A 16,232-nucleotide genomic window follows, 5' to 3' on the forward strand; every position below is an offset into this window, starting at 1 on the left:
AAATTGGGCAACCGTATATCTAGAAGTTCATTAACTCTATACCAGATTGTTGCAAGGCTGTAATTGCAGCTCAAGGAGGAACAATAAAATATTGAGAACTTATTTTGCTAATTTACAGTACATAATACTATTACATTAACTTGTCATTTCAGTTTGTACACATAAATGCAATAAAATGTATGTTTGGTTGTCATGATTGCAATTTGCATGATTTCTCATATTTCCATTAATTATGCATTTTACCCTTTGGGAAGATATTTATGGCAATTGGGTATATCAAGTGGAGTATTTTTATTGAATTTCATTCACAGAGATACATATATATCCCATCTAACAAATGCATTTTGAACATTTCTGCAACCCACAATGCAGTGCAAAATACATTATTTGCAAAATTCACAAGTGATGCAGTTTTTTTGTCCACCACTATCTTTAGATATAAATAGATAATATAATGTAAATAGATATCTTTAGATATATAAAGCAGCCAGAAAGCTGGTTTGTTTTAATAAAAGCTGTTAAGTTAAATTTTGTGGTCAAAAATATCACCCATACAAGGTTCAGTTTTTTCAGGTGTTTCATTCTTATGTTAGACAGATGAGGTGGAAATTGCAAGTGGTACTTAAGAACTTTTTAATACAGTAGAGCATCAGTTATCTGGAATAACTGATGTCAGAACTCTTCTGGATAGCCAAATTTTCTGGATAATTCAACGTAAGGTAAGATTAAATTAAATAATTAATATTAATTAAATAAAAAAAATTATAAACCAATCTCAGAAAACAGAACCATCCATCCATGCATTTTTATGATTTTTATCCAAAACAGGAAAATAAGAAAGATTTTTAAATGCTTTTGGTTTTTTCGATTTACCGATAATGAGCACGGACAACTGTGCATCCCAGTAGCATTTGCACACAGCAATTGTAACTTGCTCTTTTCTCATCTAAAAACCTGGTGCAGGCACTGCTCTTATAGTGTCTAGGGTTTTTTCTCGGTAATGCTTTCCATCTCACTTCATCAACATTATAAACATTTTATTTCTCATAATTTGCTTAACTGAAGCAAACTTACTTTTAAAGAACACTGCTGCCGATTTGTCTACAGAAAGTTACTTGCCTTGAATGTCTAGTTCAAGTATACCATGTTCCAGTTTAAAGTTTTTCAGCCAACCTGTGCTTGACTTAAAATTTTCATTACCTCTTAATTTTCACACCTTGAACAATATTTCTTAATAAGTATGGACTCAGGGGAGGTCCCATGGACTGGAGATGTGCAAATGTATCCCCAATTCACAAAGGGGGATTGAAGAGTAACATGAGTAATTACAGACCAGTTAGTTTAACTTCTGTTCCGGGTAAATTAATGGAGTCACTGGTTAAAGATGCATTGCAGGATCATCTAGACAAGACTGCAGCAATAATTCAGACACAGCATGGGTTTGTTAAGGGAAAGTCTTGTCTGATAAATTTGATTTGATATTATGATGTGGTTACGAAGGAACTGGATGCAAAAAATAATTTTGATATATACTTGGATTTCAGGAAAGCTTTTGACACTGTTGAGCATGGAAGACTACTGTACAAATTGGAGCAGAATGGTATTAAGGATAAGTTTCTACAATGGATAAAAGGATGGTTGAGTGGGGGAAGACAGAAAGTGGTAACCAGTGGACACTGCTCTTCATGGACTAATGTTATTAGTGCAGTTTCCCAGGATTCAGTGTTGGGCCCATTGTTGTTTTGTATATTTATGAGTGATATTGATGAAGGCATATCAGGCTTAATGGCTAAGTTTGCAGATGATACAAAGGTTGGCAGGGTTGTTAATGACAGTAATGGCAGTATGCTACTGCAACAGGATCTAGAAAATTTGGGCAGATGGGCTGAGAAGTGGCAACTGAAGTTTAACATTGACAAATGCAAAGTACTGTACATGGGTAGAAGTAACCCCTGAGAAACGTACCAATTGTGTGGTACTACACATAAGGTGATAGAAAATGAAAAGGACCTGGGAGTAATTGTGCAGTCAGATATGAAGTTTTCTGAGCAATGCAGACAGGCTGCCAGGGCAGGTCATGGGGTTTTGTTAATGATATACAGGAATTTTGCTAGCAGGGAAAAGGAAGTGAGTGTCCCTCTGTATAAGGAAATGGTCAGGCCATGCCTTCAGTACTGCATACAGGTCTGGAGGCTACATTTTAGGAAGGATGTAGATTTGCTTGAGCATGTACAGAGAAGGGCAACAAGATTGGTGAGGGGAATGAAGGGATCCTCTTACCAAGAGAGGCTTAGGTTCTGCAAATTGCAGTGGCTGGAGACAAGGCGCCTACAAGGTGATCTGATTGAGGTGTATAAGGCCTTGAATGGGTTGAGCATGCTGAATTCTGATGGGATTCTTCCACTTGTTCAGATTACGAACCTAAGGGGGCATAAATTCAAATTGAAGAAAGACAGTTGTAGGACAGATGTGCGGAAGTTTGGCTTTAGTCTGCAGGTGGTTGATTGCTGGAACAAACTTCCATCTGTCGTTGTTGAAGTTGATAGGTTAAATAAATTTAAGGAGGAACTGGAACTGGACAAACATTTAGAGGGAATTGTTTGGTAAATTTTTTTTTTGGTTGATGCTGCATAAGCTCATATACTTGCTTTCTTGCATCATATGCCACTGCCACTACTATTTTCGATTAAAATCCAATGCTTTTTCACACAACATTGAGTTAGACACTGGTTCACCTAAACTTCACTTCTGAAGAAACGACAAATAAAGTGCACACTCTAGTGGCATTTTCAGGTTTCAATGTAGCCTTTTTTTCTGCTAGATCCTCCTTCACTATCCATGTTATAGCATTGGAATTTTTCTTGATGCTGAAAATTGTTGAAGTTCCCACATTAAACCCTTTGCAGAGATTTCCTAAAATTTCACCTTTTCTAATTCTATTAATAATTTCCATTTTATATTGCAATGTTAAAACTACACGTTTTCTTTTTGTTCACATTTTACCTTAAAAAATTGAGAAAAATAAATGGTACAGTTTCGGGCTGATATTATTCTTACTGAATCTGGAGCTAAACTAATCAGAAATTCACTCATGGTTTCCGAGAAAACTCGGGTCTCTGTGATATTTTTCTAAAGTACATTTCTGAAGGTCACAGCCATAAAACAACAAAAACAATTTACAGTTTGTGGTTTACTGGGCTTTTTGTTTGTACAATCTGTTATAAATGGGTAGTAAACTCGATCTTTCATTTATTAGAACCAAAATTAAATTTGCAAATGCGATCCCTATAACCCACGCTTACTGCACTACAGTTATTAATAAAAAAAAGAAGAAAGATCAGCCTTTCAAATTTATTTCAGATAACTGACATTCTACTGTACTTTTTAATTTTTTTTGAGAAATGATAGAGCTTTATAAAGTACTAAATGGCTTAACTTCAGATACTAAACCTAACAAAAATCATCACTTTGCTGTTATAAATTTCATAGTTCTATAATAATCATTTAACATTTCATACCTAAAATAAATTTGTTGCAATATCATAAAATTTTGGGACACCCTAGGACACAATAATTCTACAAATGTTTCATAAATCTAAAGTTCACCTTGTACACTATTTTTCAATCAAGATCTTACCTATCTTCAAAGAGAACTAATGTGTGAAACTCTGTAAGCACCATAGAGAGTGGCTTTTTAGAGGTACTGACTTCTTCAGGATATCTGAGAACAAGTTAATAGTATTCACAAATCACAAGTGGAAGATCTAAGATATTTCTGGATAATAGTAGGAAATACAAAACAGTTCAGAATTTTGAAATTAATTGTGAGAAAAAAGGTATTTGTTGTGAAAACAAAGAAGTCTGTTTTTTAGCCTGTAATAACCTTCCTTTTTTTGGCTTGATGACGGGACTCTACATGGGATACAAAAATATCACCTCATAATATGGTTATTTTATTTAGATGAGGGATAGTGAGGGATGAGGCTAGGGTCTTATATTAGTTTTAATTTATGTATTTGCATGTAACATATTTACTGTTGATAAACTGAATAATAATTTATATAAACAAATATGGTGGAAAATGCATTATATTCAGTGATTCCTTTTCAACCACAGATTTAAGATACCATAATTTTATATTTGTACACTAAAATTTTACACTCCATTTTTTAAAATTTTTTTCATTAACATATATGTGATTCAACCCAATCTCTTTAAACAAAAGGTTACAACAATTATTGCTCCTGCCTGCCGCAGATCATGAGAGTGAATCTAGTTGGTAATGCAGAATGAGAAGATTTGTTTATGCTCTGTTCATGGGTCCCAAACTTCTGTCACTCGAGTCACACTTGGAGTTAAAAGTCCAATGTTTGCAGCACACCTAAAGAGTGATTGCCATCAAATTGAAAGGTGCTCTTCCTAAACTTGTGGCACAATTGAAGAAGGTCATGGCATACCATGGTGCCAGGATAGTTTGGGTACCATCTATCCTCTTAGTTGAACTCTTCAGTACCACACACACATATATATATATAGTATTATTTGTTAGAATATACACTGTGCTGCCACTTTATTAGGTACACCCCTGTTGTACACACAAATGGTTTGTCCCACAACGTTGCAAGTCACATGACCACAGTTGTGGATATAAATTCAACAGAACGACCTTTCTAATATCAGTTAAGCATACAAACCGTAGCAAGAAAGGGGAAAAAGAGTGATCTAACAGACTTCGAATGTGGCATGGTAGTAGGTGCAAGACATGCTCGACAAAGCAACTCAGAAACGGCAGTTCTCCTGAGCTTTTCACACACACCACAGTTTCAAGGGTGTATCAAGAATGGTGCAACGAACAGAAAACATCCTCTCAACGGCACTCCTGTGGAAGAAAATCGCTTGTTGATGAGAGAGGTCAGAGGAGGATGGCTAGAATTGTGCAAGCAAACAGATGGGTCACAATGTCGTACGTCATGTCAGAATACAACCTTGGTGCTCAGAACAAAATATCGCAACGAACCACTAGGTGCACTTTGCTGCGAATGGGCTACAATAGCCGACAGCCACATCACATACCTTTGTGATCAGTGAAAAACAAGAGAGCACGCCTCCAGTGGGCACAGCCACACCAGCACTGGACTATCGAGGATTGGAAAACAGTTGCTTGGTCTGACAAGTCGTAGTTCCTGGTGCATCATGTTGATGGAAGGCTCAGAATTTGGCGAAAACAACAAGAATCCATGGACCCGTCATGTCTGACGACTACTGTGCAAGATGGTAGGGGCAGTGTTATGGTGTGGGGAATGTTTTCTTAGCAAACGTTGGGTCCATTGATACCCATAGATTCATGTCTGAATGCCACATCGTACCTAAACATCGTTGCTGACCAAGTGCATCCATTCATGATGACAGTTTATCCTCAGTCAGATGATTACTTCCAGCAGGATAATGCGCCGGTGCACAAAGCCTGAATCACTATGGAATGGTTCCAGGAACGTGACAATGACTTTTCTTTGCTGCAGTGGCCAGCTCAGTCTGCAAATCTCAATCCTATTGAACATCTTTGGGACGAGCTGGAAAGGGCTGTTTGCTGCAGGCATACACCTCCATCGAATCTCAAGGAACTGCACGACCCGCTGATGTCTGCATGGCACTCCATTCCTGCACTACATTTTCAGCATCTTGTTCAATCCATGCCTAGACGAATTCAGGCTGTTTTGAAGGCTAAAGGAGGCTCAACACGTTACTAGATAGGTGTACCTAATAAAGTGGCAGCACAGTGTATGTGTATTAGTATTTGGTGAAGATTAGTGAAAATGGAAGATATATTTAGATAAATCTTTCAGAATGTGTGGAAAAATATGTTAGACTGTTAAAGAATACAAATACATAAGATAATATACAAAAACTCATTGTTGTATACCTACAGTTTGGGTGACTTTTTTTGGGTGACGTATTTTCCGGAGCCAACCACCCAAATTGGTGGTTGGCTCCGGAAAATACAGCCACTTCCAGGCTAATGAAATACTCGACTTATGGAAATTCGACTTTACGTAAGTTTTTGCCAGCCAGTGCAAACTTAAAAAAATTGTGATAACGTATTTTGCATCCCTTAGGAATAAATAGAGGTATTGTGAAAATATCATAATTGTGAACCCAATAACACATTATTTTTTTTTGGTAATTCATTCCAAGACCTCTGAAGTTGAAATTTTTGCTATATAACTAAACTATTTATCTCTCTAAAATGTCATTTTTATAATGGAAATTGCACTACACTTTCATCATTATCATATGTTCCATTATAAGAATCAATTTTGAACGCTATACTGATATTTTTTTGAAACACATTTCGGGAGGTCATTACCACAAAAAAATAAAAACAATTTGCACTTTCCGGTTTATTGGGCTCTTCTGTTAGCGCAATCTATTATAAACGGGTAGTAAACTCGATCTTATTGCATTTGTACATAGAATCACACCCTACATAGAACAGACACTCACAAAAATTCTGCCACAAATCAAACAGAAAACACCACATGTCCACATCACAATCCTATTCCTCTCTGGAATAGGAGTAATAAAATTGCATAGGTGGTCAAGAAAACCAGGGGTTGAAATGGAAAATTTACAAAACAGAGCACTCATTAATAAAATATCTTATTTTAATAACTGAGCATATACATGACATTACCAATGCATGTAATGAACTGTAATGGCATTCCAGTGCACACTAGTCCATTCAGTAACACTGGACAGCCCCTCAAGCCTTTCTTCCCATCCCAACAGAAGAAAAAAATAAAACAACCAGTGGATCACATCAAACGCAAGGTTTGTAAGGTGTTTATGTGAGACAGAGCCAACAGAAGCTGGTCAAAAGAATCTGTGAACACAAAAATAATATGTGACTCAGCAAAGTTATTGCCACTAATCCGGCTTTACAGCCTGCAGAAGCTAGATTCTGTTTAGTGATACTACTATATGAGGAGCTCCTTTCCTGTTCTGATCAACAAATCTGAATCCAAAATAAAGTTCAAATGCTTTCTTTAATAAGGGCATTATAGACTGTTTGCAAGGTTTAATTCAACCATTGCACACATAACAAAAGCTATCTGGTGAATTAACGTACTAATATGATATTTCAAAAGCACATTCAATGCACTGGCACCAAAAATTATAACAAGTGCAAGAGTTTACTAATATGCACCAACATTAACTCTTATGCTCGTAATGGATTGACCTCACCAGGAGGTTTACTTTATATATACATCTGATATGCAGAGAGCAGGTGAGGTAGAATAGTCTATAAACTGCCAGAAACTGATCACTACAGCAAGATCTAGAAAACTCATGACTCCAGAATTTCCCAATCAGAAGTCTAATTGATATGAACAGGCAGACCAAAATCTAAGTACATGAAAACTAAATATATCACAACCATTTTTGATCTAATGTATGTTTGTACATTAGGTAAAAGTAAACAAATTATTTTATAATGATTTTAAGTAGTCCTGACTTTTTGCTGATGCTATACAGAATAGCTATCTTCACCTTACTACATGTTCTTTCTGTTTAAGAAAGTATCTTTTGGAATAACATGCTCAGTATACTGTACATATTATTTTCACATTTTTGGTGAACCACCAGAATAATACCAATTCCCATCTTCAATGGCTGTTCTAACTATTATATCTCAGCTCAACTCAGTATGTGTATCTGTGAGATATTTTCTAAGAAACAATGTATACAGCATTGTTTCACTGCCAATATGAAAAACTGGTCTCAGAATTTTGCTAGAAAAGTCTGAAGTGCTTTAAACTTCATGTGATGTCATAGCCTCCTCTATGTATAGTTTCAACAATGTGATTTCACCATATAATCATGTGGCTATTTCTGAGTGCCATTATTTCAATAATGCTGCATTTATAGTAAGTATTTTGATAATGCTGCTCAACAACAACATGGACATATAATCATGTTCTGTGGTGGCTGTTGTTGAGTTTTAGGCACACTGATGACTTGGTCCATATTGTCCCATCAATTATGTTTAGACAGACGTGTATTCACAGGATAATTTGCATGTTGTGTAGGCTGAAAAACCAGGAATAACTCATGTGGGGGGAACCCTACTTCCTCTGCCTCAGATCAGCTAACTACAGCCTCAATCAAAGAGGACTTCAGCAATTCCTCCAGTCATAGACAGGAATCAACCCAGACTTCTCCAAATGAGTGACAAGTGGCAAAATCACTATACTGTCACAGGGCATCCATATAATCATGCAATGAGCTGCAAGGAATACTGAGAAAAGAGAAGTTATTTAAATAGAAAACTATTCAATTAGAAAAATATACAGTGGTTTTGCTCAATTGACTCTTCTTACTTTAAAAAAGCACCTTTTTTTTGTTGTCAAAAACAAAGGATACTGCAGCAAGTGTGCATCTGCTATTACTGGATCTCCTTCCAAAGCACTGTAATAATCAATTTTTCCATACATCACTCCAGGCTCTAAAAGACAAAAGCAAAATTGTGTAGAGAAATTTAGGGATCATACAAAAATTTTAACTATGTAAGGACTTCAATGCTTAAAATTATTTTTAGGGGTTGTTCAGCAAAGAAAGTGCACAATTTTTATTAATTTTTCTCTCTTCCTCCCATTTCCACACTTTCTTGGAATTTCATTTTCCTTCTCCAACAAAAAAAAAAAAAAAAAAAAAAATGGATGTCGCTAATACTTACTTTTAATACTTTTCTTTAGTAAATCTGGCATAACAAATCATGCATTTGAAAATTTAAGCAAAATCTGAACATTTTATTTTTGCTAGAATATAAACTTTGAATGTCACAGCTTTTGGCATCACCATAATTGTTTGTATTTGGGTAGATCTCACTTTCTTCTTCTTGGAAACTACATTATGAAAGATGATGTCATTATGCTGTGCATTACTATTAAACACAAGCAGTAAAAACATATACAGTAAACCCTCAAATTAACGGACTAGTAGGGGGAGAAGGGGTGTCCGTTGATGCCGAAAGTCTGTTAAATAGAATGTAACCAGGGGGACATTTTTTATTGTTCTTAATATAAAAACAAGAGCTTTAATACAATATACAGTACTGTACAAAATAAAATTATGTTACAATTTGGCTTTTGATTTACGGATATCAGAAACAGTTTGTTTTTTCACGCCATAAATTTCACAAACATGTGCTACTGAGATGCCTTGTTTTAATTTCTCAATTAGCTCTAATTTCTGCACCACATTTAAGTTCACATGTTTTCTTTTAAATCCACTATCACTTGATGCCATTTTAAATTGTAAGGACTGCAAAATTATTTAATAAATAAAGTCACAATTCAAAAATCACAGAAACACTCTGTATACAGCCTGACCGCACGATAGCTTGAGGCAGACTGAGACTGAAACAAAGCAAGTTGGTAGACCTGCAATTTAGTGTCCCGAGTCACGCTCAGCTCGCAAGTCACCGCCTGCTCCTATCTATTATCTGTAATCTGGGAAAACAGCTATTTGAACATGCGTTCAGAAAGTATAAAAAACAATTTCCTGAATTTGATTATAAAAATAAAAGTAGGTAATTATCAAAACAATAAGGGAAATAGGTAATTATTATTAATTTTTAATTAATAATAACACTGAAGTTTTGTATAACCTAAAAAAAATAATATGGTTGAGAGTAATATGTACATTACTGTATTATTATTTGTCTGGTCCGTTAAATCGATGATTTACTGTATGTCATTCATTATTCCTAATTTCCTTCTTTGCCCATCCAAAATTATTACTTTTCAACATAGCAGATCAATCTATATTACATAAACACCTGGTCAGCAATGATGTTTAGGTAGGTGGTAGATATCAGAGTGCCCGGCACATGGATGACTGGACCCAGGGTATCCTAGCGGAACATCACCCAAAGCATTACACTGCCTCCACCGGCTTGTTTTCATCCCACGGTGTATCCAGGTGCCATCACTTCCCCAGATGTTATTTACTGAATTTCATCCATTTGTGTGCTTTGATTCAAAAAATATTTTAAATCAAATTCTCTTACAGAATGCTACAAAATGTTAAATATATAAATTTCTGTTTATTTATTTAACATTTTATGCCAAAAGAGTTTATATATTTATTGTGAATGTTTACAAATGAAATTAAGGGCAAACCAGGATTTTTCTGGGACCACAGTTCACAACAGGCCATATAATTTTTGTGGCAGCATGTTCTTGAACCTGCAACTTCCTTCCTTCCTTGTGGCCAGACATATTAAACCAAGGTATTCCAATTTTTTTAACTTAAATTTCTTTACATACACAAGTTCTTTTTGTTATTATATGAAATATGAATACTTAATTAGCAATAGCAAACAAAACGAAATGCTACACATTGCACGAGTTTTTATGGGTAAATACATATTAACACAATAAAAAGAGATATAATAGGTTATTACTATTAGTAATTAGAGACTGACAGTAATCAATGCATAATCACTCATAGTCAATTGCATAATGAGATATTAAATTTTTTTTATGAAAACCCCAAACACAAGAGGTATTAGAACCTATAGTACCATGCTTGGGTTGGAGGTTGAGAAGATGAAAGAAGATATTTGTTGACATTAGACTTGAACTTCTGTAGACTGTAATTTTCAGGAAATACGTATGAAGGAAGGTTGTTCCAGAAAATGGCAGTTGAATGAATAAACGAGGAAGATGAAAAGTTGGTTCTGTGAGTTTGAAGTTGGACAATAAATTGATGTTGGCTGGTGATGGCACGTGTTCGGACTATTTTGAAAGAGAGAGCAGGAATTATAGAAGCCAATTCAGAAGAACAGTACCCATGGAAGTATCTGTAGAAAAGGCATGCAGCAGAAACAGTATGTTTATGAGACAGTGACTGGAGAGACTCTGTTAGAGAAGAGTCATTAATTAACCTAACAGCCCTCTTCTGAATGGAATCAAGAGGCCTGAGAGAGGTTTTGGGGGCACCGCCCCAGATGTGGGAACAACATTCCATGGTAGGACGGATTTGTGATTTGTACAGAGTCAATCAACAGCTGTTTAGAAGAAACGTAACACCGAGAGCAAAAGAGAAAACCAAGTTTTTAGATGCAGAGGAAGCAATATTTGTATGTGCTTGTGCCAAGAGAGATCAGAAGTCAGGGTAATCCCCAAAAGAGATATATCATTTTGCCTAGAAATCGGAGTGTCACTAAAGATAAGCATAGGAACAGAAGAATCCTTTTTGCGAGATATAAGACAAGACTGAGTTTTAGAAGGGTTGAAATAAACTAAGTTGTCTTTACCCCACAGGAGAATTACCTGAAGATCGGCATTTAAGGAATTGGTAGCAGATTTTCGAGAAGTTGAAGCTGATTGTGCAGGACAAGGTTTCTCAAAATGGAAAGTGGAATGCAATGTGGTATCATCGGCAAAACTATGGATAGGATTTCCAGTCAATGGAAGGTCATTAATATACAAGAGGAAAAGAGTGGGGGAAAGAACTGAACCTTGGGGGACACCAGCATTACTGGAGAAGTTAGAAGACAGAGAGCCATCTACCATCACCCTCAGTGAGCGATCAGAGAGAAAACTGGATAACCAATTACAAAAAACAGTTGGCAAACCATAAGATGGAAGCTTGTTTAGAAGACCTTTATGCCAAACACGATCAAAAGCCTGTGAGATGTCAAGAGCAACTACTTGTGTTTCACCGAACCTTTCCATTGAATTTGTCAATAAATGTGTAACATAAGCCAGAATATCACCAGTGGATCGACACTGACGGAATCCATACAGGCGATCGTTGATCAGACGGAAGGTTTCTAGATAGTTTAAGAGTTGGCGGTTAATTGATTTCTCCATTACTTTAGAAAGAGTAGAAGTAATTGCAATGGGACAATAATTGGATGGGAGGGATTTGTCACCCTTTTTTTAGGAACTGACTGGATATCAGGAAATTTCCAACCTTTGGAATAAGAAAGTGAAAAAAGGTGGCAAAGAATAGGAATAAGTTCAGGAGCACAGGTTTTGAGAACAGTGGAGAAATACCATCAGGACCTGGAGCTTTCTTAGCATCAAGATTCATCAAAATCCTTCTGATATCCTTTTGACGGAAGATCACAGGAGGCATTGAATGGAGCGTGTTGAGAATGGTGGGAGGTGTTTTACCAAAATCATTAATACAGGAGTTAGAAGAAAAATGTCATTATGAATAATAAATAACATATTGCATAATAAAATACACAATTAATGTATTTTAGGAATAAGCACAAGAAATAACATAACACACCCTGTGCACATGTTACACCCAAAGCATTTAATTCCTTCATAATTTATGAAAATTAGTGCCAAAAAACACATATTAAATATATAAAATTTTATATATTTTATATAATTAATATGTAAATAACTACCTACAAATTTATATATATAAACTTAAAAAGAACAGAATTAAACACAGTTACTTAAATTCATGATTAAAGTACATTAGAATATGGATCTCAATTACATATAGGTGAAATAACAAAGATTTACTGACCTGTCATCCAACCAAATGTTACTGGTTGAGCTCTTGGTGATGGATAATAGAATTGTAATTTGCTGTATTCCAGTTCTCCTGGAATTTCTTGAAACCTCTCTATTAAAGTGCATAAATACATTTTACAATCAACATACCATTCAAACATATGACATTAAATTACAAAAAATTTCAATATAAACTTATTTATCCTATAATCAGATTTTACCAGTACAGTTATATTTGATATAAATACAAAATTTAGGATTTTTGATTTTTTCTTTCAATGTTTGTTTAAATGTATAAAGATTTGAATCAGTGACCATAAACTTGGATGATTCAACTCAATACATATTTAATCAAACATTATAACAAATATTTCAAAATCTTGAATTATTGATATTTTGAATCATCTTATACAATTTAGTCTTCTAATCAATAGAAGAATAATTTTCACAAACGAGAGAGATACTAGTTATTGAGAGAGAGAGAGAGAGAGAGAGAGAGAGAGAGAGAGAGAGAGAGAGAGAGAGAGAGAATCAATTTAATGTTAAAAATACTTTAAACTCACCAGGAATCTCTCTATAGCTGTTAAAAATATGTTGTAAAACTGGTGGTTCTGATCCTGCTGGTATACTGCCAACAAACTGATACAACCGTCTAATAAATAACAACAAAACAGTTTATAAACTGAATTATATACAACTCATAAAATGAGATCCTAATGAATATAATATTAATCAAACTAATGTTTTTTATATAATACTGATGGAAAATTTTCGAAATCAATATGAAAAATACATATTAACATACTGCTTCTCTTCATTTCAATTACTTTTTATTTTCACTGCTTCTCTTCATTTCAATTACTTTTTATTTTCAACTTAATGGAAAATGAATGACTAAAGAATGAAGCTTTTTACCCAATTTCTAAGTATCATGTATTCCTTCAAACAATGTATCTCCATTATGGAAATCATATGGCAAATTCTATAACCCTAAATTGTTTAAGACGAAAAAATGTGATTAATGCTGGATAGTATCCTTACTATCCAGCATTCTAGAATGCAAATTTTCAAAATTTAAGTAGGCCTACAGTTTTCACACATGAAAAATGTGTATTCTACAGAGTTAATAGATGAAAAATGTATATACAGCCACTCCACAACTTACATAAGGGTTGCGTTCTGCGGAACTCTAAGTAAGTCAGAATTTTGCTAAAGGCTTATGAAGCACTCGCAACTATGTGTGCTGAATTTGAATCAAAAAAAAAATGTTTGCTAAACCTTTAAATAGAATTATTTATTGAATTTTTTTTATCTCATGTACAAGAAAAATTACAAAAGTGTACAAAATTACAAACATTTCATAATTATAATATTACCAAAAGAAAGAGGGACAGGCATAATGTCAGCAAGTTTTACCTTTCAAGCATCATTGCCAGAATTAACTCTCCAGCTGATAAGCAGGCCACTGCTGATTTTTTGTACATATTTCTCATGTTTTTGTAATTTACAGTACTTTTGATAAAATAATATCCTTTAATTTGGGACACTTAGATATTCCACAACTTTCAAGTATGTAAAATAATAAACACTGTAAGCTTTGTACTTTTCAGGTTAAGCATACATGTACTCCATATAACCACTGGACACATGTCCCTGCCTTAACCTCTGAATGTAAATATCACCCCCCTAGCCTATGTATATATTAAGTGCAATAGCATCATTAATACACAGCCATTTCTGAATAAACAGAATATTTATAAGGCGGCATTGTTTTAAGTTATATCTCATATTGTGAATACCTTCACAACGAGTTGCCATGATATTGCACTACTTCGAATAAGTAACGCTTCACCATGGAGAAGACTTCTCCTTAGGTGAAGCGTTACTTATTCAAAGTAGTGCAATATCATGGCAACTCGTTGTGAAGGTATTCACAATATGAGATATAACTTAAAACGATGCCGCCTTATAAATATTCGGTTTATTCAGAAATCGCTGTGTATTAATGATGCTATTGCACTTAATATATACGTAGTCTAAATTTGCTCGCAGCTTGAGGCTTTAGCCCTAAATGCATCTCACCCCCCTAGTTTACTGTTATCCAGGGAGGTGGCTCTTGAGCAGAGCAATAAACAGATTTAATAAAATAAATAAATTGAAGGCTGTGGAGATTTAGAATGGATTTTTTCCAACACATCACAAAATTTCTCTGCAGCTGCAGAATCAGCACTGGTGATTTCACTGCATACTTTAATGTTTTGGAAACCAGCACGATGCTTGAACCTATTAAACCACCCAATGCTTGCCACAAACTTTGCTTGGGGTTTGCCGTACTTATCCTTAATATCTTCACAAATACTTCTTGATTTTGCTTGAATGGCCATTGGACTCAGGGGCATTTGCTTCTGAATCTGATTTTCCATCCATATTATTAATAGCTTTTCCATCTTCTATATAGCACCTGAACACTGTTGATCTTAAATACGATGATCCATGTTCTTTTATGCGCATACTGTCCTTTGAAATAGCATTCACTGTTGAAGCAGTGAGACTTAATTCCCATGCAATAGATCAGTGGTCTCCAAAGTGGGGGTGCATGAAATAATCCTCAATAATATCGTGAGGGCTGTTTTCCACCACTGATATATAATCTAGATATAATACATTATATCTAGATAATAAAATCTAGATATAGTGCATTTATAAATAAAACAAATAGTATTGCATTACATTTACTACACTTGTTACATTAATGATTTCTCATCGTTTTGTACTTGAACTTCGATTTAATTTTGTTTTGTGTTTTTTATTTGTGATCTTTTAAAATTATATGTGATTTTAGATATAATGCCTTCCATGTAAATGATTTATAAATTAAAAAATATATATTAAACTTATATATTTATTATTTATTTTTTTTCCAGGGTGTGCGACCAAAATGTTTGAAGACCACTGCAATAGATGACAAATTTTGTCCTGCTTTGTACTTCTTAATTAATCATCTTCATTTCTAAATCAATTTTGTTTTGTTTCCTAGCACTGCCAGCAATTGCACTTTCCTTTCACCATTGTAATAAGTAAATAGGAATGAAGAGAAGATTCTGAAAATTTATGTTTTTTATATGATTGAAGATTTCAGTGAAGGGGAAATCATTTCACCATAATACTGTAACGTAAAAATCCACAGTTCAAAATTGATTTTTATAACGGAACATATGAAAGTCTAGTGCAATTTCCATTATAAAAATGACCTTTTAGAGAGATTATAAAAATGACCTTTTAGATAAATAGCTTGGTTAAATAGCAAAAATTTCAACTTCCGAGATTTTGGAACAAATTATCAAAACAAAACAAAAAAACACAACACAATGTGTTAGTGGGTTCACATTACGATGTTTTCACGATACCTGCATTTATTCCTACAGGATGCAAAATACGTTTCCATGATTATTTCAAGTTTGCACCATCCAACAAAAACTTACGTAAAGTCAAATTTCTGTAAGTCCAGTATTATGTAAACCGAGGAGTGTCTGTACACATGCATACTCACAAAAGGGTAAATTCATCATTATAATAATAATTCTTTGTAATGTGCTTTCAACTTGGACATCAAGAAACCAGAATTAAACCGTAATAAGTAACTGAGTTGCACTAAATGTAAATGTTCTCATTTTATACCTTAGTTTGAGC

General features: G+C 34.5%; 1 protein-coding gene across 2 annotated transcripts in view; it reads right to left on the reverse strand.

Annotated features, from left to right (window-relative positions):
* Nucleotides 1–16,232, reverse strand: part of dor (vacuolar protein sorting-associated protein 18 dor) — a 139,610-nt gene that overhangs the window by 71,156 nt on the left and 52,222 nt on the right. For both annotated transcript variants that reach the window (XM_090372563.1, XM_090372564.1), the window contains 4 exons: nucleotides 13,106–13,194; nucleotides 12,556–12,654; nucleotides 8,422–8,503; nucleotides 3,638–3,721 (listed from right to left, as the gene is read on the reverse strand). In XM_090372563.1, coding sequence (XP_090228689.1) covers nucleotides 3,638–3,721; nucleotides 8,422–8,503; nucleotides 12,556–12,654; nucleotides 13,106–13,194 — 354 coding nt within the window. The remainder of the gene's footprint in view (nucleotides 1–3,637; nucleotides 3,722–8,421; nucleotides 8,504–12,555; nucleotides 12,655–13,105; nucleotides 13,195–16,232) is intronic.

This window comes from Mastigoproctus giganteus, chromosome 4 (assembly GCF_048544385.1).
Source record: "Mastigoproctus giganteus isolate SK-2022 chromosome 4, ASM4854438v1, whole genome shotgun sequence".
NCBI lineage: Eukaryota > Metazoa > Arthropoda > Arachnida > Uropygi > Thelyphonidae > Mastigoproctus > Mastigoproctus giganteus.